The following is a 17,075-nucleotide window of genomic DNA, read 5'->3' as shown; positions in this document are numbered from 1 at the left end:
CATGGTACAGTTTAAGTTTGTTATGGACAAAGAAATAGACAAGTTGCAAAAAAATGTTTTGGATTGGGGGAGAGTGGATTTTAGTAAAATAAGGCAGGATCTGGCCAAGGTAGACTGGGAACAGCTACTTGTGGAGAAATCTACAGAGGAGCAGTGGGAGGGGGAGTTCAAAAAGGGAATGGGGAGGGTACAGGCTCAACATGTTCCCTCTAGGGTGATCGGAAGGAGTAACAAGCCCAGAGAACCATGGATAACCAGAGACATTCAGGTTACGATGAGAAGGAAAAGAGGCTTTTAGCAGGTACAAGGGAAGCAAATCAGCAGAGGCATTAGTGGAGTACAGAAAGTGCAGGGTGGAGCTTAAGAAAGCAATTAGGAGAGCAAAGAGGGAATATGAAAAAGCTCTGGCTGGTAAAAGGGAAAATCCCAAGATATTCAATAAGTATATCAAAGGGAAGAGAATAACCAGGGAAAGAGTAGGGCCCGTTAGGGACCAAGGGGGCAATCTATGGGTGGAGCCAGATGACATAGCTAGAGTGTTGAATAAATACTTCATATCCACCTTCACCCAGGAGAATGAAGATGAAGGTATCGAACTCAGGGAGAGAGACTGTGAGGTTCTTAAGCAAATTGATATAGGGAGTGACAAGGTATTGGAGGTGTTGGCAGGCTTAAAAGTGGACAAATCTCCAGGTCCGGATGATTTGTGTCCCAGACTGCTGAGGGAGGAGATTGCAGGGGCTCTGACCCAAATTTTTAATTCCTCTCTGGCCATGGGGGAGGTGCCAGAGGACTGGAGAACAGCTAATGTGGTTCTGCTATTTAAGAAGGGATGTAGAGATAAGCCAGGGAACTACAGGCCAGTGAGTCTCACATCAGTGGTAGGGAAACTATTGGAGAAAATTCTGAAGGAGAGAATCTATCTCCGCTTGGAGAGGCAAGGTTTGATCAGGGATAGTCAGCATGGCTTTGTCAGAGGGAGGTCATGCCTAACAAATTTGATTTAATTCTTTGAGGAGGTGACCAGGTGTGTAGATGAGGGTAGTGCAGTTGATGTAGTTTATTTGGATTTCAGCAAAGCCTTTGACAAGGTCCCACATGGGAGACTTATAAAGAAGGCCAGTGCACATGGGATACAGGGTAATTTGATAACGTGGATTCAAATTTGGCTTAGTTGTAGGAGACAGAGGGTGATGACAGAATGAATGGGGAGGGTACAGGCTCAACATGTTCCCGCTAGGGTTATAGGAAAGAGTAACAAGCCTAGAGAACCATGGATGACCAGAGACATTCAGGTTACGATGAGAAGGAAAAGAGAGGCTTTTAGCAGGTACAAGGGAAGCAAATCATCAGAGGCATTAGTGGAGTGACTGGAAGCCAGTGTCCAGCGTACCACAGGGATCTGTGCTCGGTCCCCTATTATTTGTTATTTATATAAACGACATAGATGACTATGCGGGTGGTAGGATTAGTAAGTTTGCAGATGACACAAAGATTGGCCAGATGGTTAACAGTGAGGTTGAGTGTCATGGGCTACAGGAAGATATAGACAGGATGGTCAAATGGGCAGATAAGTGGCAGATAGAATTTAACCCTGAAAAGTGTGAGGTGATACACTTTGAAAGGAGTAATTTGACAAGGAAGTATTCAATGAACGGCATGACACGAGGAAGTTCTGAGGAACAAAGGGACCTTAGTGTGTGTGTCCATAGATCTCTGAAGGCGGAGGAGCACGTTATTGGGGTAGTGTAAAAGGTATATGGAACACTTGCCTTTATTAATTGAAGCATAGATTACAAAAGTAGGGAGGCCATGTTGGAGTTGTATAGAACCTTGGTGAGGCCACAGCTGGAGTACTGTGTGCAGTTCTGGTCGCCACATTATAGGAAGGATGTGATTGCACTGGAGGGGGTGCAGAGGAGATTCACCAGGATGTTGCCTTGGATGAAACATTTAAGTTATGAAGAGAGGTTGGATGGACTTGGGTTGTTTTCATTGCAGCAGAGAAGACTGAGGGGCGACCTGATCGAGGTGTACAAGATTATGAGGGGCATGGACAGGGTGGATAGGGAGCAGCTGTTCCCCTTAGTTGAAGGGTCAGTCACAAGGGGACATAAGTTCAAGGTGAGGGGCAGGAGGTTTAGGGGGGATGTGAGGAAAAACTTTTTTACCCAGAGGGTGGTGACGGTCTGGAATGCACTGCCTGGGAGGGTGGTGGAGGCGGGTTATCTCACATCCTTTAAAAAGTAACTGGAGCGCTTGGCACGTCATAACATTCAAGGCTATGGGCCAAGTGCTGGTAAATGGGATTAGGTAGGGAGGTCCGGTGTATCTCACGTGTCGGTGCAGACTCGATAGGCCGAAGGGCCTCTTCTGCACTGTGTGATTCTGTGACTGCATTGCCATTTTGGGTCAAAAGATCTTGGGTGTGAAATTCGGATCAGTGACAGCGCTATGGAAGGCAGAGGCCCTCTGGATAGGGCTCACACAGCACCTCCAGCCACTTCTGGCGCAGCCCATATGAGGTAGATATTTTCTTAGGTGGTTGTACGTTTAGGTATCCAGCTACACACTTTTTATGAACATGTACATTCCTGTAGATAGTTTATGGAGTCACTGCTCATCTTGACTGCTGAGTATCTATTCAAGGAAAGTATCCCCACATCAGGCTGCTGGAATGGCTGATGTGCTGGTCGGGACTAAGGCACCTTGGGCTTTGCAGTGTATTAGTGTTCCCCATGCTGGGAAGAGGATGCATGAGGTGTACCCTGCAAGTGCCAGAAGTCTCCCAAGCGGTACAGTCCTGACAGCAGACATCCACCCCAGCTAATCTGAAGCACTATCTACAAACTAGAGCCACTCGATATATTCACTTAACACTCACCAAAGAACGTGCTGTCAGTTGCAAGAAGGACCCAGCACTTGTGTTAAAGGGTCAGGCTCCCAATCTGCGATTAAGCTAATTTAATTTCTGCTATGTCGAAGTCTCTGGAAGTACTGTGGAGCATTTTGGAGGTGTTAAAATTTTTTAGAAGCCTGGTGTTTATATCACACTTTTCACATCCACTGGACATCTTAAAACACTTCACCGCTAATGAAGGACTTTGTGAAGCGTAGTCACTGTTGCAACATAGGAAACATGACAGCCAATTTGAACACAGCTAGAGCCCACAAACAGCCATATAATGACCAGATATTTTGTTTTTTTTATGTTGGTTGAGGGATAAATGTTGGCTAGGACACTGGGGATAGCACCCCTGCACATCTTTGTGATAGTTTTTTAATCATTCATGGGATGTGGGTGTTGCTGGCTAGGCCTGTATTTACTGCCCATCCCTAATTGCCCTTGAGAAGAAGATGGTGAGCTGCCTTCTCAAACCGCTGCAGTCCATGTGGTGCAGGTACACCCATAGTGTTGTGCAGGAGGGAGTTCCAGGATTTTGACCCAGCGACGGTGAAGGAACGGCGATATATTTCCAAGCCAGGATGGTGAGTGGCTTGGAGGGGAACTTCCAGGTGGTGGTGTTCCCATGCGCCTGCTGCCCTTGTCCTTCTAGATGGCAGTGATTGTGGGTTTGGAAGGTGCTGTCTAAGGAGGTTTGGTGATTTCCTGAAAGGCATCTTGTTGATGGCACACATTGCTGCTACTGTGTGTCAGTGGCGGAGGGAGTGAATGTTTGTGGATGAGACACCAATCAAGTGAGCTGCTTTGTCCTGGCTGGTGTCAAGCTTCTTGAGAGTTGTTGGAGCTATATTGATCCAGGCAAGTGCAGAGTATTCCATCACACTCCTGACTTGTGCCTTGTAGATGGTGGACAGGCTTTGGGGAGTCAGTAGATAAGTTACTTGTCTACAGGATTCCTAGCCTCTGACCTGCTCTTGTAGCCACAGTATTTATATGGCTAGTCCATAGTGTTGATAGTGGGGGTTTCAGTGATGATAATGCCATTGAACGTCAAGGGGTGATGGTTAGATTCTCTCTTGTTGAAGATGGTCATTGCCTGGCACTTGTGTGGCATGAACGTTACTTACCATTTGTCAGCCCAAGCCTGAATATTGTCCAGGCCTTGCTGTATGGTGCAATGGTATCTTTTACATCCGCCCGAGCTGGTAGATAGGGCCTCTGTTTAATGTCTCATCCAAAAGATAGTACCTCCGACCACTGCAATGCTCCTTCAGTACTGCACTGGCGTATCAGGCTTGATTTTTCTATTGTGGTGAGTTCCAGGATCTGGCAGGCAAAGTTACTGCAGCCCTACAGGGAGGACAGAGGTTTTGCTGATCTGTCCACACAAAGGTTGCAACAGGTATGGAGGCTGCAATTAGTGCTTCTGGGTCTGCAACCTGACAGGCAAAGGCTGCAGAGGGGATAACCTCTGCGTGATGTACTCTGCCAATTTGGAGCTGGACTCCTCCCTGCTCTGTGACGCAGATAGGAGGCTGTCTGGCAGGCTAGCCAATGTACCCAACTCATTGTGCATTTTCATCAACATTCCTTTGCGTGCTGCCCCATGAAGGCCCTCATCTAAGTCCCCTGCAGCAGAACGTGTCTGTGACTTCTCCGTCCGGTGAGCTGGCACACAAACTATCTTTTCCCCCTGGCCTGACTGCAGCCGCGACTCACCATCTGCAGATCCCAACTCTACACTAGTCTCTGAGGTACATGGAGTGCCTGTACCTCAGCTGAAGCAGTGATTGCCAGGTAAAGTGATGGGGGCCGGTTCATCAGCGTTGTCCTGCTGAGCTCTCTCCTGTGTCACTGTGGCTGGGCAGGTGGCAGTCCTTGGGTGTCTGAAAGCAGAAAATCAGAAAGTTGAAGGTTGGGGAGAGGGGAGTGGGGTTGGTTGGAAAGCAAGAGGTTCTTGGTCACACCATCGGAAGTTTGGTTATCAAGGCAGATAGCAAACTAAAGTTGAGCTAGTAGCTGAGAAGGGCATAAGGCAGGAACATACTCTCATCCTCAATATTCTCAGCAACACTGGATGCCATGAGCTCTGTTGTAGCCAGCCTCATGATGCGCTGAATCATCTTGTGAGCCTTAGGAGATGCCGATATCCTTGGCCCCCACTGGTTCAACTCTGCTCCCTTGTCACATGTGTCAACTTGTCCTGCAAGAGAGAGGGAAGTCATTGTGTTGCACTGAGTTTTGGTGATGTGCCTGCCACAGCTGAACAGCTGGGACTATGTGGAAGCAGAAGGAGCTGGATGTGAGTCTGGTATCATTACAGGGCCCCTTATTCTTTCATCTTTTGATATTCTCAGCCTCACTATTCCATCTAACTTCAAGCATAGCTCACACCTTTATTGCCAAAGCTGCCTCCATCTCTTCCCTGTCAAACACATTTTCCCCCTCTTTCTGAAAAAATCAAGTCCATCCAAGTTTTAATCAAAACTCACTCCTGGGCAGGTCAAGAGAAAACTTGTCATCTGATCCCTTTCACCTTCTATGTCTCTCATTTGTGATCTTGTTTCTCATTATTTGATCAACACTGAGTCAATCCTGTTCTGATCTTTCTTCATAAGCAGCAAAACCCATACCCTACCTGTCGATTCTCCCTTTACCCTCGCTGTTGAAACTCATGACAAAGGCTCTGACACTAACCTATTCTCTCCCTGGAAAAACTCAGCAGGTCTGGCAGCATCGGCGGAGAAGAAAAGAGTTGATGTTTCGAGTCCTCATGACCCTTCAACAGAACTGAGTAATATTAGGAGAGGGGTGAAATATAAGCTGGTTTAAGGTGGGGTGGGGGGGGTGGGGGGTGGTGGTTGTAGGGACAAGCAAGCAGTGATAGGAGCAGATAATCAAAAGATGTCACAGACAAAGGAACAAAGAGGTGTTGAAGGTGGTGATATTATCGAAGAGAATGTGCTAATTAAGAATGGATGGGAGGACACTCAAGGTACAGCTCTAGTGGGGGTGGGGTGGAAAGACTGACAGGGCATTACAGGTATTGATTTAAAAATAATGGAAATAGGTGGGAAAAGAAAAATATATATAAATTATTGGAAAAAACAAAAGGGAGGGGGAAGGAACGGAAAGGGGGTAGGGATGGACGAGGGAGTTTAAGATCTAAAGTTATTGAATTCAATATTCAGCCCGGAAGGCTGTAAAGTGCCTAGTCGGAAGATGAGGTGCTGTTCCTCCAGTTTGCGTTGGGCTTCACTGGAACAGTACAGCAAGCCAAGGACAGACATGTGGGCAAGAGAGCAGGGTGGAGTGTTAAAATGGCAAGCGACAGGGAGGTTTGGGTCTTTCTTGTGGACAGACCACAGGTGTTCTGCAAAGCGGTCGCCCAGTTTACATTTGGTCTCTCCAATGTAGAGGTGACCGCATTGCGAGCAACGAATGCAGTAGACTTGTATTTCACCCCTCTCCTAATATTACTCAGTTCTGTTGAAGGGTCATGAGGACTCGAAACGTCAACTCTTTTCTTCTCCGCCGATGCTGCCAGACCTGCTAAGTTTTTCCAGGTAATTCTGTTTTTGTTTTGGATTTCCAGCATCCGCAGTAGTTTTTTGTTTTTATTCCCTCCCTGGCCTTCCAAAATGATCTGCGCTCCCTATCCACACCCCCTCCCCACTTTAGTCTTTTTCCCTCCAATAATCTAGGTTTAATAATCTGGCTCTGCTTGGGGTTGTCTGTCTCTTCCCCCCTCTTTCTCTGAGCCTGTCTGGGGTTGTTTCTCTCTCTGTGTCTAGAGTTGTCTGTCTCTTTCCTCTCTCCCTCTCTCTTTGTCTGGGGTTTTTTGTCTCTCTGAGTCTGTTTGGGGTTGTCTCTCTCTCTCTCAGTGTGTGTGTCTGGGGTTGTCTGTCTCTTTCCTCTCTCATTGTCTGGGGTTTTCTGTCTCTCTGAGGTTATCTCTCTCTCTCTCTCTCTCTGTGTGTGTCTGGGGCTGTCTGTCTCTTTCCTCTCTCCCCCTCCTTGTCTGGGGTTTTCTGTCTCTATGAGTCTCTCTGAGGTTGTCTCTCTCTCTCTGTGTATGTGTGTCTGGGGTTGTCTGTCTCTTTCCTCTCTCCCCCTCTCTTTGTCTGGGGGGGGGGTGGGTTTCCTGTCTCTCTGAGTCTGTCTGGTGTGTTGGGGGGGGGGGGCGGTCTGAGTCTGTGTCTGTTCAGGTCTGGGGTCTATTTTTAGGTCTCTGCCCAGCTCTGGGTTGGTGTCTTTCTGGGGTGTATTTTTTTTTATCTGCCTGTGACTGGGACTGTGACTGTCTCTCCCTGTCTGGGTCTGTCTCTCTCTCTCTCTCTGATTCACAGTGAGCACCATTGGAGCCGATGAGCAGCAGCAGCAGCTGCCGGAGCTGCGCTGGATTCCCAGCCGGGTGGGTGTTGGGGTTCCTCGGGAGGATACGGGAGCTGGTTAACGGGGCGGCGCCTGGTTCCTGCCTTCGGTCTGCCCGATCCGGGCGACCCGACCCGGCCCGGCTGTGATCCCCGGGACAGGGCGAGCCTGAGCCGGCCGAGGTTCCGAGGCCGCTGGGGCTGCGGGAGAGGCTCGATTCGGCCCCGGGTTAATCTCATGTCGCCGAAAGAGACCGAGATTTAACGTCAAACCAACAAAAGGGCGACGGACCCAAACCGGCTTGCCAACCCCTCCCGGAATTAAAGGGGAATCTCCTGGATATTAACGAGATAGGGAGGGATTGACAAAAAAATCATTTTGCTTTCGTTTTATTTGTACACGTTTGTTTATTAGTTATAAAAGTGTAGGGAAAAAAAAATACAGTTTTGTGGGGGTAAAGCATTTAGCGTTTAGAGGTCGTGGAGTGAAACCTCCATTTATTATCTGCAATCAGAATTGGCAACCGTACCTCAATCCCCTGCAAATTCCTCAATGAATCTTTATCTCTGAAGAGGCCAGGTCAGTTTTAGGGAAAGTTGCCTCCCCCCCTCTGGAGGAGGGAGGTACTAATGTTGGAGGAAGACTCATTCAAGAATAAATGTCATATATATATGTATATATGTACCCTTTAAGAATGTACTTGCCTATGGTTGCAGCGGAGTTACTCAAACAGCAGATCATTGCTATCCCTGCTTATCAGGGGAATATGCTGGGCCTTGCATTATAATCTGGGTGTCTCTACCACTCCCGCCAGTCAAAAGCTGTCCACCTCTCCTTGTTCACTACATTAGCCTTAGGCTTAGAGTAATGAGATATCACTGGCCCATCCTTTTTCAATCTGAACTCTTCTTGTGCAGGCAGCCAAGTGTTTTGAAGATGCAGGGGACAACGCCTGGTAACCACGGCCTTCTGATGCTACAAAGGGTGACCCTGGGCCTTGTATCCCTTGTTGCTGCCCTCCTTACAGTCACCACGTTCTTCAGGATGGAACATCTTCACCACTTACTTTTGTTGAAGGGACCTGAAAACAACAGTTCAGACTCATGCCCGTATGGCCACTTCCGGCTGGCAGGAATGAAGGATTGTCTCTCCTGGCTGTCCTGTGAAATGATACAGAGTGAGGTTACTGTGATGAAGCTGATGGGACAAGGTGCTGTCAAAAAGGTGAACTCTCCTTTCTTTGGGCATGGGTGTGCACTAAGTTAGCATGGGGTTGTACAGTGTCACGGAGTGGATGCGGTGCATAGGTTGGCATGGAGGGTATGAGGGGCCATGGAGTTGGGTGGGGGGCATGAGGTGGCATGGGTTACCATGCATAGGGCATGCGGAGTGTGTCGGGGTGAGGGGTGAGGGCTGAAGGGCTGTTTTGTGTGTTTTTTTTAACATTGACACTGTGCCTGTGCACTGAGGCAGGCCTTCTGCCCAGCTCTACACCCAGCAATCTCTGCACTCATTCCGGGGTCTTGACTCCCATTTTCACCTGCCACCCTGGACCGAAAGTCTGACCTTCTGGGGCACTTTCTCCTCGGTCGGGTTTGTGAAGCCGGGAATTGTCCCGACTTTGTGCTCCCGACCCAGAAGCAAAAATTCAAGTCTTAATGTCTTTACTCAGAACCATGTTTCAAAAGAAAGAATTGCATTTGTATAGTGCCTGTCTTAACACACTCCCCCAAAATGTTTCATAGCCAATGAGTTACTTTTGAACTGCAGTCACAGTTCTAATGTAGGAACCTTGACAGTCAATTTGCAGACAGCAAAATCTCACAAATAGCAAAATTGATATATTGATATTGGTTGAGGGATAAATATTGGCCAGGACACAGGAGAGTGAGGGAACTCTCCTGCTCTTCTACAAAATAGTGCCATGGATTGTTTTGCACCCACCTGAGAGGGCAGTGTGGGTCTCAGGTTAACGTTTCACCCGAAAGATGGCAACTTCACCACTGTGTTGTACCCTTGGTACTGCACTGAGATGTTAGTCTGGATTACATGGAAATTTCTGGATTGGGACTTCAATTTACAGCCTCCTGAGGTGTGAGTGCTATACCTGACTTACAGGATAACACAGTCGCATGATCAAAAAATAGGAACATATATCAGTTAAGTTCAAGTGAAAATTAAGGCTACGTTGGTATGTTTTTTAAAAATCCCCCTACCTGTTCAAAGGGCACAGGGTAGATAACAAAAATATGCTACCCTGAGGCCCACCTGATACTACTTTCAAGGGGGAGCTTGCAATGGACGATCAGTACTTCACTCAAAACAGACAGGGGGCCTATTACTACGTGTTGTGGGATCTCACTACAGATTTCAAGTACTGATGGATGGATGATGTATACGCAGGCTCTGCCTGTTGATACTGATTGTGGATTTTTTTATTTAAACATTTTTTAAATTCATTCACGGGATGTGGGCTTCGCTGGCTAGGTCAGCATTTATTGCCCATCCCTAGTTGCCCTTGAGAAGGTGGCGGTGAGCTGCCTTCTTGAACTGCTGCAGTCCAGGTCATGCAGGCACACCCACAGTGCTGTCAGGAAGGGAGTTCCAGGATTTTGTCCCAACTACAGTGAAGGAACATCGAAATATTTCCAAGTCAGGATGGTGAGTGACTTGGAGGGGAACTTCCAGCTGGTGGTGTTCCCATGTGTCTGTTGCCCTTGTCCTTCTAGATGGTAATGGTCGTGGGTTTAGAAGATGCTGTCTAAGGGGCCTTGGTGAATCCCTGAAGTGCGTCTTGTAGATGGTACACACTGCTGCTACTGTGTTTCGGTGGTGGAGGGAGTGAATGTTTGTGGATGTGGTGCCAATCAAGCGGACTGCTTTGTCCTGGATGGTTCGATTCTCTCTTGTTGGGGATGGTCATTGCCTGGCACTTGTGTGGCACAAATGTTACTTGCCACTTGTCAGCCCCTGGATATTGTCCAGGTCTTGCTGCATTTGGACATTTGGACACTGAGGAGTGGCGAATGGTGCTGAACATTGTGCAACTGACATAAGCAACGTTCCTTAAAGGGACCACTATGCCCAAATAAGAATCTTAGGTGTTGATTTGTCTGGGCCAGAAGGGGTGTACATGTTCCTGCTCCCACAAATATCTACCCACCAGCTGCTCAAAGCTCCCTCGCTCAGATTGCTGCCTCCCTGCTTCTCCTAATGCTAACTTCCATGGGGAGCTGCCGAATTTCCCACCTCCTCTGATCAGCACTCAGTGAGTGCTGGCAGCCCGCTGATCCCATGCACAAGCCAGTCTCATCTGTGAACATCTGCTCTGGCCTCTGGCTGGTGGCATCGGTGGAGGGTGGGGGCGGGGTGGGGGGTGGTGGTTGGTGGAGTGGGGGGTTGGCGCCATTGTTTTGGAGGATTGACCACATTGTGGCCTGAAATCACCTGAGTTTGGGACAACAGAAAATAAAACTTCACTGTTTAGCCGTTTGGTAGTACAGAATTTGAGTATTGCTGAAAAAAGTACATGTCAAAGCTTTTCAAAGCTTTTCGTCTTTCACTCATCAGGACACTCACAAGAAATCCAATATAAGGGGAAAATAACAATTTATACTGTTTGAGAGGCTGATTGATTGCCAAGTGGACTATGATTGGTAGAGGGGTTACCATGGAGAATGCACCAGTTGATGGTGACTGATATTAATCTGTCAGTCAAAACTCAAAACACAGTGTCCAACATTAGATGTGATTTTAATGACACCATGTATGCTCAAATAGACGGTGTTGCCATGGGATCCCCTCTAGGCCCAACTCTCACAAACATCTTTGTTGGGTTCCATGAGAAATGTGTCTCTGGTGGAATGACACCTAACCTCCTACCTGTCGCATAGTTCCGATATGTGGATGATATGTTCGCTATATTTAAATCTTCAGCTGCTTGTAATAATTTCCTTACATGTCTTAATGGGCTCTATCTTGCGGTCAAATTCATCTTTGAAATGGAGCAGCCAAATGAACTCCCCTTCCTTGATGTACTAGTTGAGAAATCTGCCAGGGGGTTCTCTATCACGATCTACTACAAGCCTACCTTCACTGGTCAGTGTACGCGTTGGGATTCTTACAGTTCCACATGCTATAAGATTGGTCTTATTGGCAACCTTGTAAATAGGGCCCAAGCCATTTGCTCACCATGCAAGCTTCATGCTGAAATAGGGCGCATCAAAGACACCCTGCAGCATAATGGCTACCCTGATCAGATCATTTCATGCTGTATATTACGCAAACTCATGAACAGGCCTAAGGCCATCACTTTTGGCCCTGGAAAATGTGCCCAGTTTACCTCAGATTACCCTGGAAGGGCAAAGTACCTCAAAAATATGAGCAACAGGTGAAGCTAGCTGTTTCACGCTGCTACTATGCACTCGCAACACGAGTGGTCTTCGCCACTAACAGGATGCTGCCGTCAAGCCAAAAAGATGTTCTGCCTATCACACAAATGAGTAACGTGGTATATGAATTTCAGTGCTAGTGTGATGCTAGGTATGTAGGTCGTACGTCCCAAAGACTGGAGTATTGTATCAACCAGCATGTCCCAGTCACTGTTTGCAATGGGCAAGATACAGACCATACCCAACCAGCCCATGCTTGCAAAACTCAAAACACTGTGTCCAACATTAGATGTGATTCCTCAATTGGGGAACTTTTGCTAAATAATCCTCAATGTGCTAAGAATTATGCTGATAACCAATTTAAGATTGTCAGTTGGGCTTGCAGTGTGGCACATTTGCGTGTACTGGAAGCTACGTATATTAATACACAGGGCCCTGTTCTTTGCAGATAAGAAGGAACATGTACACACATTCTGCCTGTTTCAGCTAAACAAAATAAGTGACAGCCATTCGCTGACTCATTCCTCAGGGCAATGCCTTGACCAATCAGGGTCAAGCTGCCTGGTTTAAATTTCAAACAATGTTTGGCAGTTAACTGTCAGTCACCATGAATTGGTATATTCTCCATGGCAACACCTCTACCAATCAGAGTCCACTTGCCAAACCAATCAGCACTCTCTTCTCATACGGTATAAATTGTTGTTTTCCCCTTGTGTTACGAGGTGTCCTGATGAGTGCAAGACAAAAAGCTTCGATAGGTCTCTTTTTTCAGCAATACTTCGCTGTTTTTAAAACAGACAGATTGCCAGAGACCCTGTTCAAATACTCCTTTAAATTTCTGAACCTCTGTAAATTCTCTCTTTAGAATAATAATTTAAAAGTTTATGGGAGCTTGACTATATTGTAAGTGTTCATTTAAAGATAGGGAGTGATTTGAATACAAAGATTAATTAACACATGATATCTCAGTTTTGATGATACAATTTATAAACTTAGAACTAGATTACTATCTTATTAACCAGTCTGTATATTCACCAATGCCTCTGTTTGCTCTGCAGGTATTCCTCGCACACTGGAGAGGAAACAAAGTGGCTCTCTCTCGTCTTGCCGTCTCCGAATTCAGCAACGACTTCTTTCATGGATTAGAGATGCTGAAAGGCTTACAGTGTGTGTACGTGGTTAAACTGCTGGGCTACTGCGAAGAAGATCACACCATTCTCACAGAGTATCATCCTTTTGGATCGTTAATCAACATTAATTCCATCTTGGAGCAAGAGGATCACCGCGCCTTTAATACTTGGGAAGTTCGATTTCGTTTGGCTGTTGAATATGTGATGTTCCTGCATTTTTTACACAACAGCCCTTTGGGCCCCCGGGTTATGTGTGATTCCAATGACCTTGGGAAGACCTTGTCCCAGTATTTGTTAACCACAGACCTGCACGTGATAGCTAACGATTTGGATGCTTTGCCCCTGGTCAATCAGAGCGCTGGTGTTTCAGTGAAATGTGGTGCCCGACAGTTACGGGGTGACTTTGTGGCCCCAGAGCAGCTTTGGCCATTTGGTGATGACCTTCCGTTTTCTGATGACCTCATGCCTCCATACGACGAGAAAACGGACATATGGAAGATTCCAGATGTTACAGATTTCCTGCTGGGGCAGGTCGAAGGAAGTGATGTTCTCAGGCTCCATTTGTTTCAGTTGCATCAAGACTGTAAGAGAAATATGCCAGAGCAAAGACCCTCAGCGCTGAGGGTTGTACAGACTTATAAAGCTATTTATACTTCACTGACACAGGAATCAGAACTATCTGGTACTTACAGCAGGACATTACATGATTTATAATTAATGGCGAGATTCTGTTCTTATAGGGTAGAGGTATTTGATAGAAGTATGCAAGATCATGAGGGGTCTGGACAGAGTAGGTAGGGAGAAACTGTTCCCACTCCTGAAAGGATTGAGAACATGAAGGCACAGATTTAACGTAATTGGTGAAAGCAATGGCGACATGAGGAAACGCTTTTTCACGCAGCGAGTGGTGAAGATCTGGAACGCACTGCCTGACAATGTGGCAGAGACAGCTTCAATCGAGGCACTCAGAAGGGAATTAGACTGTTATTTGAAAAGGAAGAATGTGCAGGGTCTGGGGGAGAAGGTGAGGGAATGGCACGAGATGAATTGCTCATTCGGCGAGCTGGTGCATGCCTGGGCCAATGGGCCGCCTTCTGTGTTGTAACAACCCTGTGATTCTTTGAGGATGCTGTAATTTAACTCAAATAAAATCATTTTTATAAACTTTGTCAATCCGCAGGCATCACGAATAATCCAAAGATAGAGCACCAGGTGGCAGCTGCCTTAATCTTGTCGGTTGCGGGAAGATAGGATTCATATTATTCAAAAAGAAGCCAACATATATCAGGGCTCTGACTTGTTTGGCTCTAATGCTGTTCCCATCCGCCAATCCCAGTGCACTCACACCCCAGAACCCATCTCCCACTCATCCCATTGCTTAATGTGCCTATACCCAAAGACCCTTTTCCCATGAGTTACCACCTCCCCTCATCCCCGTACACTCACAGCCTGGGCCCCGTGAGAATCAGCAACCCCTCTCCCACTCAGTTCAATCCCCAGTACAACCACACCCTGAGACCCTTCCATGAGTGATTACCACATCCAGCACACTTATACCCTAACATTTTCTACAGATTCCACCCTCAGGACTTCCCCACACCATATTGCATTCTTGTGGGGTTAGTTAGCTCAGATGGCTAGGTGGCAAGATTGTGTTGCAGAATGGCATGGGTTCAATCTCTGTACTAGCTGTGGTAGTTCATGGAGGGCTGCCTACTAGCTTGATGCAGAGTGGTGACCCTCAAGCTACACGACCAGTTGTCTCTCTCTAATGGAGAGAGATGGTTGATTACTATTGCATTCTCCCATTCCTACCTGACTGAGATCCCTTTCCCAGTGCTCTATTCTCTGGCTGTCGGTCGCAGAAGATTGTTCTGAGGGAGAGAGGTTGGGTCGCGGTAAAACCCGAGGCAAAGGGCGTGCCAAGATCAAGAGTCACTCCTCCAGTGCCGGTCTCCAGTTCCCTGTCGGCTGAATCCACCAGCTGCTGCATAAGGGTCACTATGCTGAGTATGTTGGGGCCAGAGCTCCCGTTTACCTGGCTGCTGTCCCCGAGTGCCTGACGGCTGAGATCCTCGAGCTGGCCGGCAACGTGGCCCAGGACAAGAGGAAGACCCGTAGCATCCCTCGCCACCTGCAGCTCGCCATCCACAATGACGAGGAGCTTAACAAGCTGCTGGGAGGGGTCACCATAGACCATGGTGGGGTCCTGCCCAACATCCAGGCTGTGCTGCTGCCCAAGAAAACCCGCCAGCCCAGCAAGGTTTATGACTGAAGGGACAAGATTGGATAAAGATCCCCCAAGTGAATCCTCGCACTACTGCTACACCACAGCAATCTCCCCCAGTGCTCCCACACCTTGGGGCTTCCCTGCTAGTGCTATGAATGCCACTGATACCTACTGCTCCAGTACCTCTGCCTCCCATCCCAACAGTTCAGAATCTCCCCCCCCTCATCATGTGCTCTCACGCCCAATGGCCCTTTACCACTCTCATTCCTTTATACAGTATTAAAATTGTGTAGAAATAATGATCCTATACTGCTCAGTGTATTGGTAGATGCGCATAGAAAACACTACAGAACAGGCCGTTCAACCCAACTAGTCTGTGCTAGAGTTTGTTCTCCACATGAACAGTAAGGCTAATAACTTTAGAGATAAAAACAAAAAACTACTGCGGATGCTGGAAATCCAAAACAAAAACAGAATTACCTGGAAAAACTCAGCAGGTCTGGCAGCATCGGCGGAGAAGAAAAGAGTTGACGTTTCGAGTCCTCATGACCCTTCAGCAGAACTGAGTAAAGTTGGGAGAGGGGTGAAATATAAGCTGGTTTAAGGTGGGGTGGGGGGGAGAGAAGTTGGGGGGGTGGGGGGTGGTTGTAGGGACAAGCAAGCAGTGATAGGAGCAGATAATCAAAAGATGTCACAGACAAAGGAACAAAGACATGTAAAAGGTGGTGATATTATCTAAGAGAATGTGCTAATTAAGAATGGATGGGAGGACACTCAAGGTACAGCTCTAGTGGGGGTGGGGTGGAAAGACTGACAGGGCATTACAGGTATTGATTTAAAAATAATGGAAATAGGTTATTTTTAAATCTATACCTGTAATGCCCTGTCAGTCTTTCCACCCCACCCCCACTAGAGCTGTACTTTGAGTGTCCTGCCATCCATTCTTAATTAGCACATTTTCTTAGATAATATCACTACCTTCAACACCTCTTTGTTCCTTTGTCCGTGACATCTTTTGATTATCTGCCCCAACACTGCTTGCTTGTCCCTACGACCACCCCACCCCCAAATTCTCTCCCACCCCCCCCCCCCACCTTAAACTCGCTTATATTTCACCCCTCTCCCAACTTTACTCAGTTCTGCTGAAGGGTCATGAGGACTCGAAACGTCAACTCTTTTTTTCTCCGCCGATGCTGCCAGACCTGCTGAGTTTTTCCAGGTAATTCTGTTTTAGTCTGTGCTAGAGTTTGTTCTCCACATGAACAGTAAGGTTAATAACATTGTCCGCCCCTCTTCCCATATCCCTCAATCCACCCATTTGTAACCAGTTCTATAGTCTCCGTTTCAATCACGACACTACAAGTGAGGCCACGCCCCAGAACGAGACCACGCCCACAACGATGCCCCGCCCATAGAGCCAATACCCGGACGGGTGCCCCGCCCTCGAGTCCAAGCCCCGCCCACCGACCGAAGCCACGCCCCTGTCCGAAGGCCAGCCGATCTAAAGCCCCCCGCCCACAATGGAGCCACGCCCTCTTGCCGAAGCACCTGCCAACCGGTAGAAGCAGTCGGAGCCCCGCCCCTGTCCTAAGCCCCGCCCCCCCTCCCAGTGCCCCGTGAGGCGGAGCGGGGCCCGGCTCTCGGGGTGGACGCCGCTGCTGATTGATGAAGCGCAGACTGCGGCCGGCCGAGGACGAGAAGCGAAGGCGGCGGAAGCAGCTGGGCTCAGTGGGCCAGAGCGGGGCGCGGAGACAGCAGCGGCAGGGCAGCCGGGCCGGGGCGGCAGCAGGGCCGATGGAGCCGGGCGGCCTGAGTGCGAAGCTGGGCCTCGGGGCTGCGCTGCTGTCCGCACTGACCGTGCTGCTCGTGGGCGGCCTGAAGCTGCCGGGGGCCCTGTCGCAGGGTAAGGCCGGCGGAACCTGTGTGTTCCCCGGGGGCTGCGGGAGCGGTGGGGGAGGGAAGTGTTCGGGGTCCAGGGGATGGAGGTGTGCAGTATCCCCCAGAGCAGGAGGGGTTTGGGGGTGGGTAGTGCCCCCGAGTGCATC

General features: G+C 48.2%; 2 protein-coding genes across 6 annotated transcripts in view; both read left to right on the top strand.

The window, feature by feature from the left end:
* Nucleotides 1-7,214: 7,214 nt before the first annotated feature.
* On the top strand, nucleotides 7,215-13,964 carry pomk (protein O-mannose kinase). Of its 3 annotated transcripts, none has more exons than XM_078542900.1 (3): nucleotides 7,215-7,319; nucleotides 8,201-8,503; nucleotides 12,729-13,964. In XM_078542900.1, exons 2-3 carry the CDS (start codon nucleotides 8,216-8,218, stop codon nucleotides 13,512-13,514), a joined length of 1,074 nt encoding a protein of 357 aa, XP_078399026.1. In that variant the 5' UTR covers nucleotides 7,215-7,319; nucleotides 8,201-8,215; the 3' UTR covers nucleotides 13,515-13,964. The 3 variants fall into 3 exon arrangements, with proteins under 3 accessions (XP_078399026.1, XP_078398969.1, XP_078399010.1); XM_078542843.1 differs by having other exon boundaries at nucleotides 7,224-7,323; XM_078542884.1 differs by lacking the exon at nucleotides 7,215-7,319 and adding an exon at nucleotides 7,585-7,858 and having other exon boundaries at nucleotides 8,197-8,503.
* A 2,684-nt stretch (nucleotides 13,965-16,648) lies between these two features.
* Nucleotides 16,649-17,075, top strand: part of hgsnat (heparan-alpha-glucosaminide N-acetyltransferase) — a 44,285-nt gene continuing 43,858 nt past the window's right edge. For 2 of the 3 annotated variants that reach the window (XM_078535178.1, XM_078535147.1), the window contains exon 1: nucleotides 16,649-16,933. In XM_078535178.1, the coding sequence (XP_078391304.1) occupies nucleotides 16,696-16,933 (238 nt within the window). In that variant the 5' untranslated portion in view covers nucleotides 16,649-16,695. The remainder of the gene's footprint in view (nucleotides 16,934-17,075) is intronic. The other variant, XM_078535222.1, reaches the window with a different exon arrangement.

Source organism: Cetorhinus maximus, chromosome 1 (genome assembly GCF_964194155.1).
Source record: "Cetorhinus maximus chromosome 1, sCetMax3.hap1.1, whole genome shotgun sequence".
Taxonomy (NCBI): Eukaryota; Metazoa; Chordata; class Chondrichthyes; order Lamniformes; family Cetorhinidae; genus Cetorhinus; species Cetorhinus maximus.
This window is presented reverse-complemented; position numbering and strand designations above follow the sequence as displayed.

Excerpts from the sequence above, each read along its gene's own strand:
- pomk (XM_078542843.1), top strand. The coding sequence starts at position 7,273 with ATGAGCAGCAGCAGCAGCTGCCGGAGCTGCGCTGGATTCCCAGCCGGG. Across the intron at positions 7,324-8,200 it reads CTGGATTCCCAGCCGGGTGG|CCAAGTGTTTTGAAGATGCA; the intron begins GTGTTGGGGTTC and ends TTGTGCAGGCAG. Across the intron at positions 8,504-12,728 it reads GACAAGGTGCTGTCAAAAAG|GTATTCCTCGCACACTGGAG; the intron begins GTGAACTCTCCT and ends TTTGCTCTGCAG.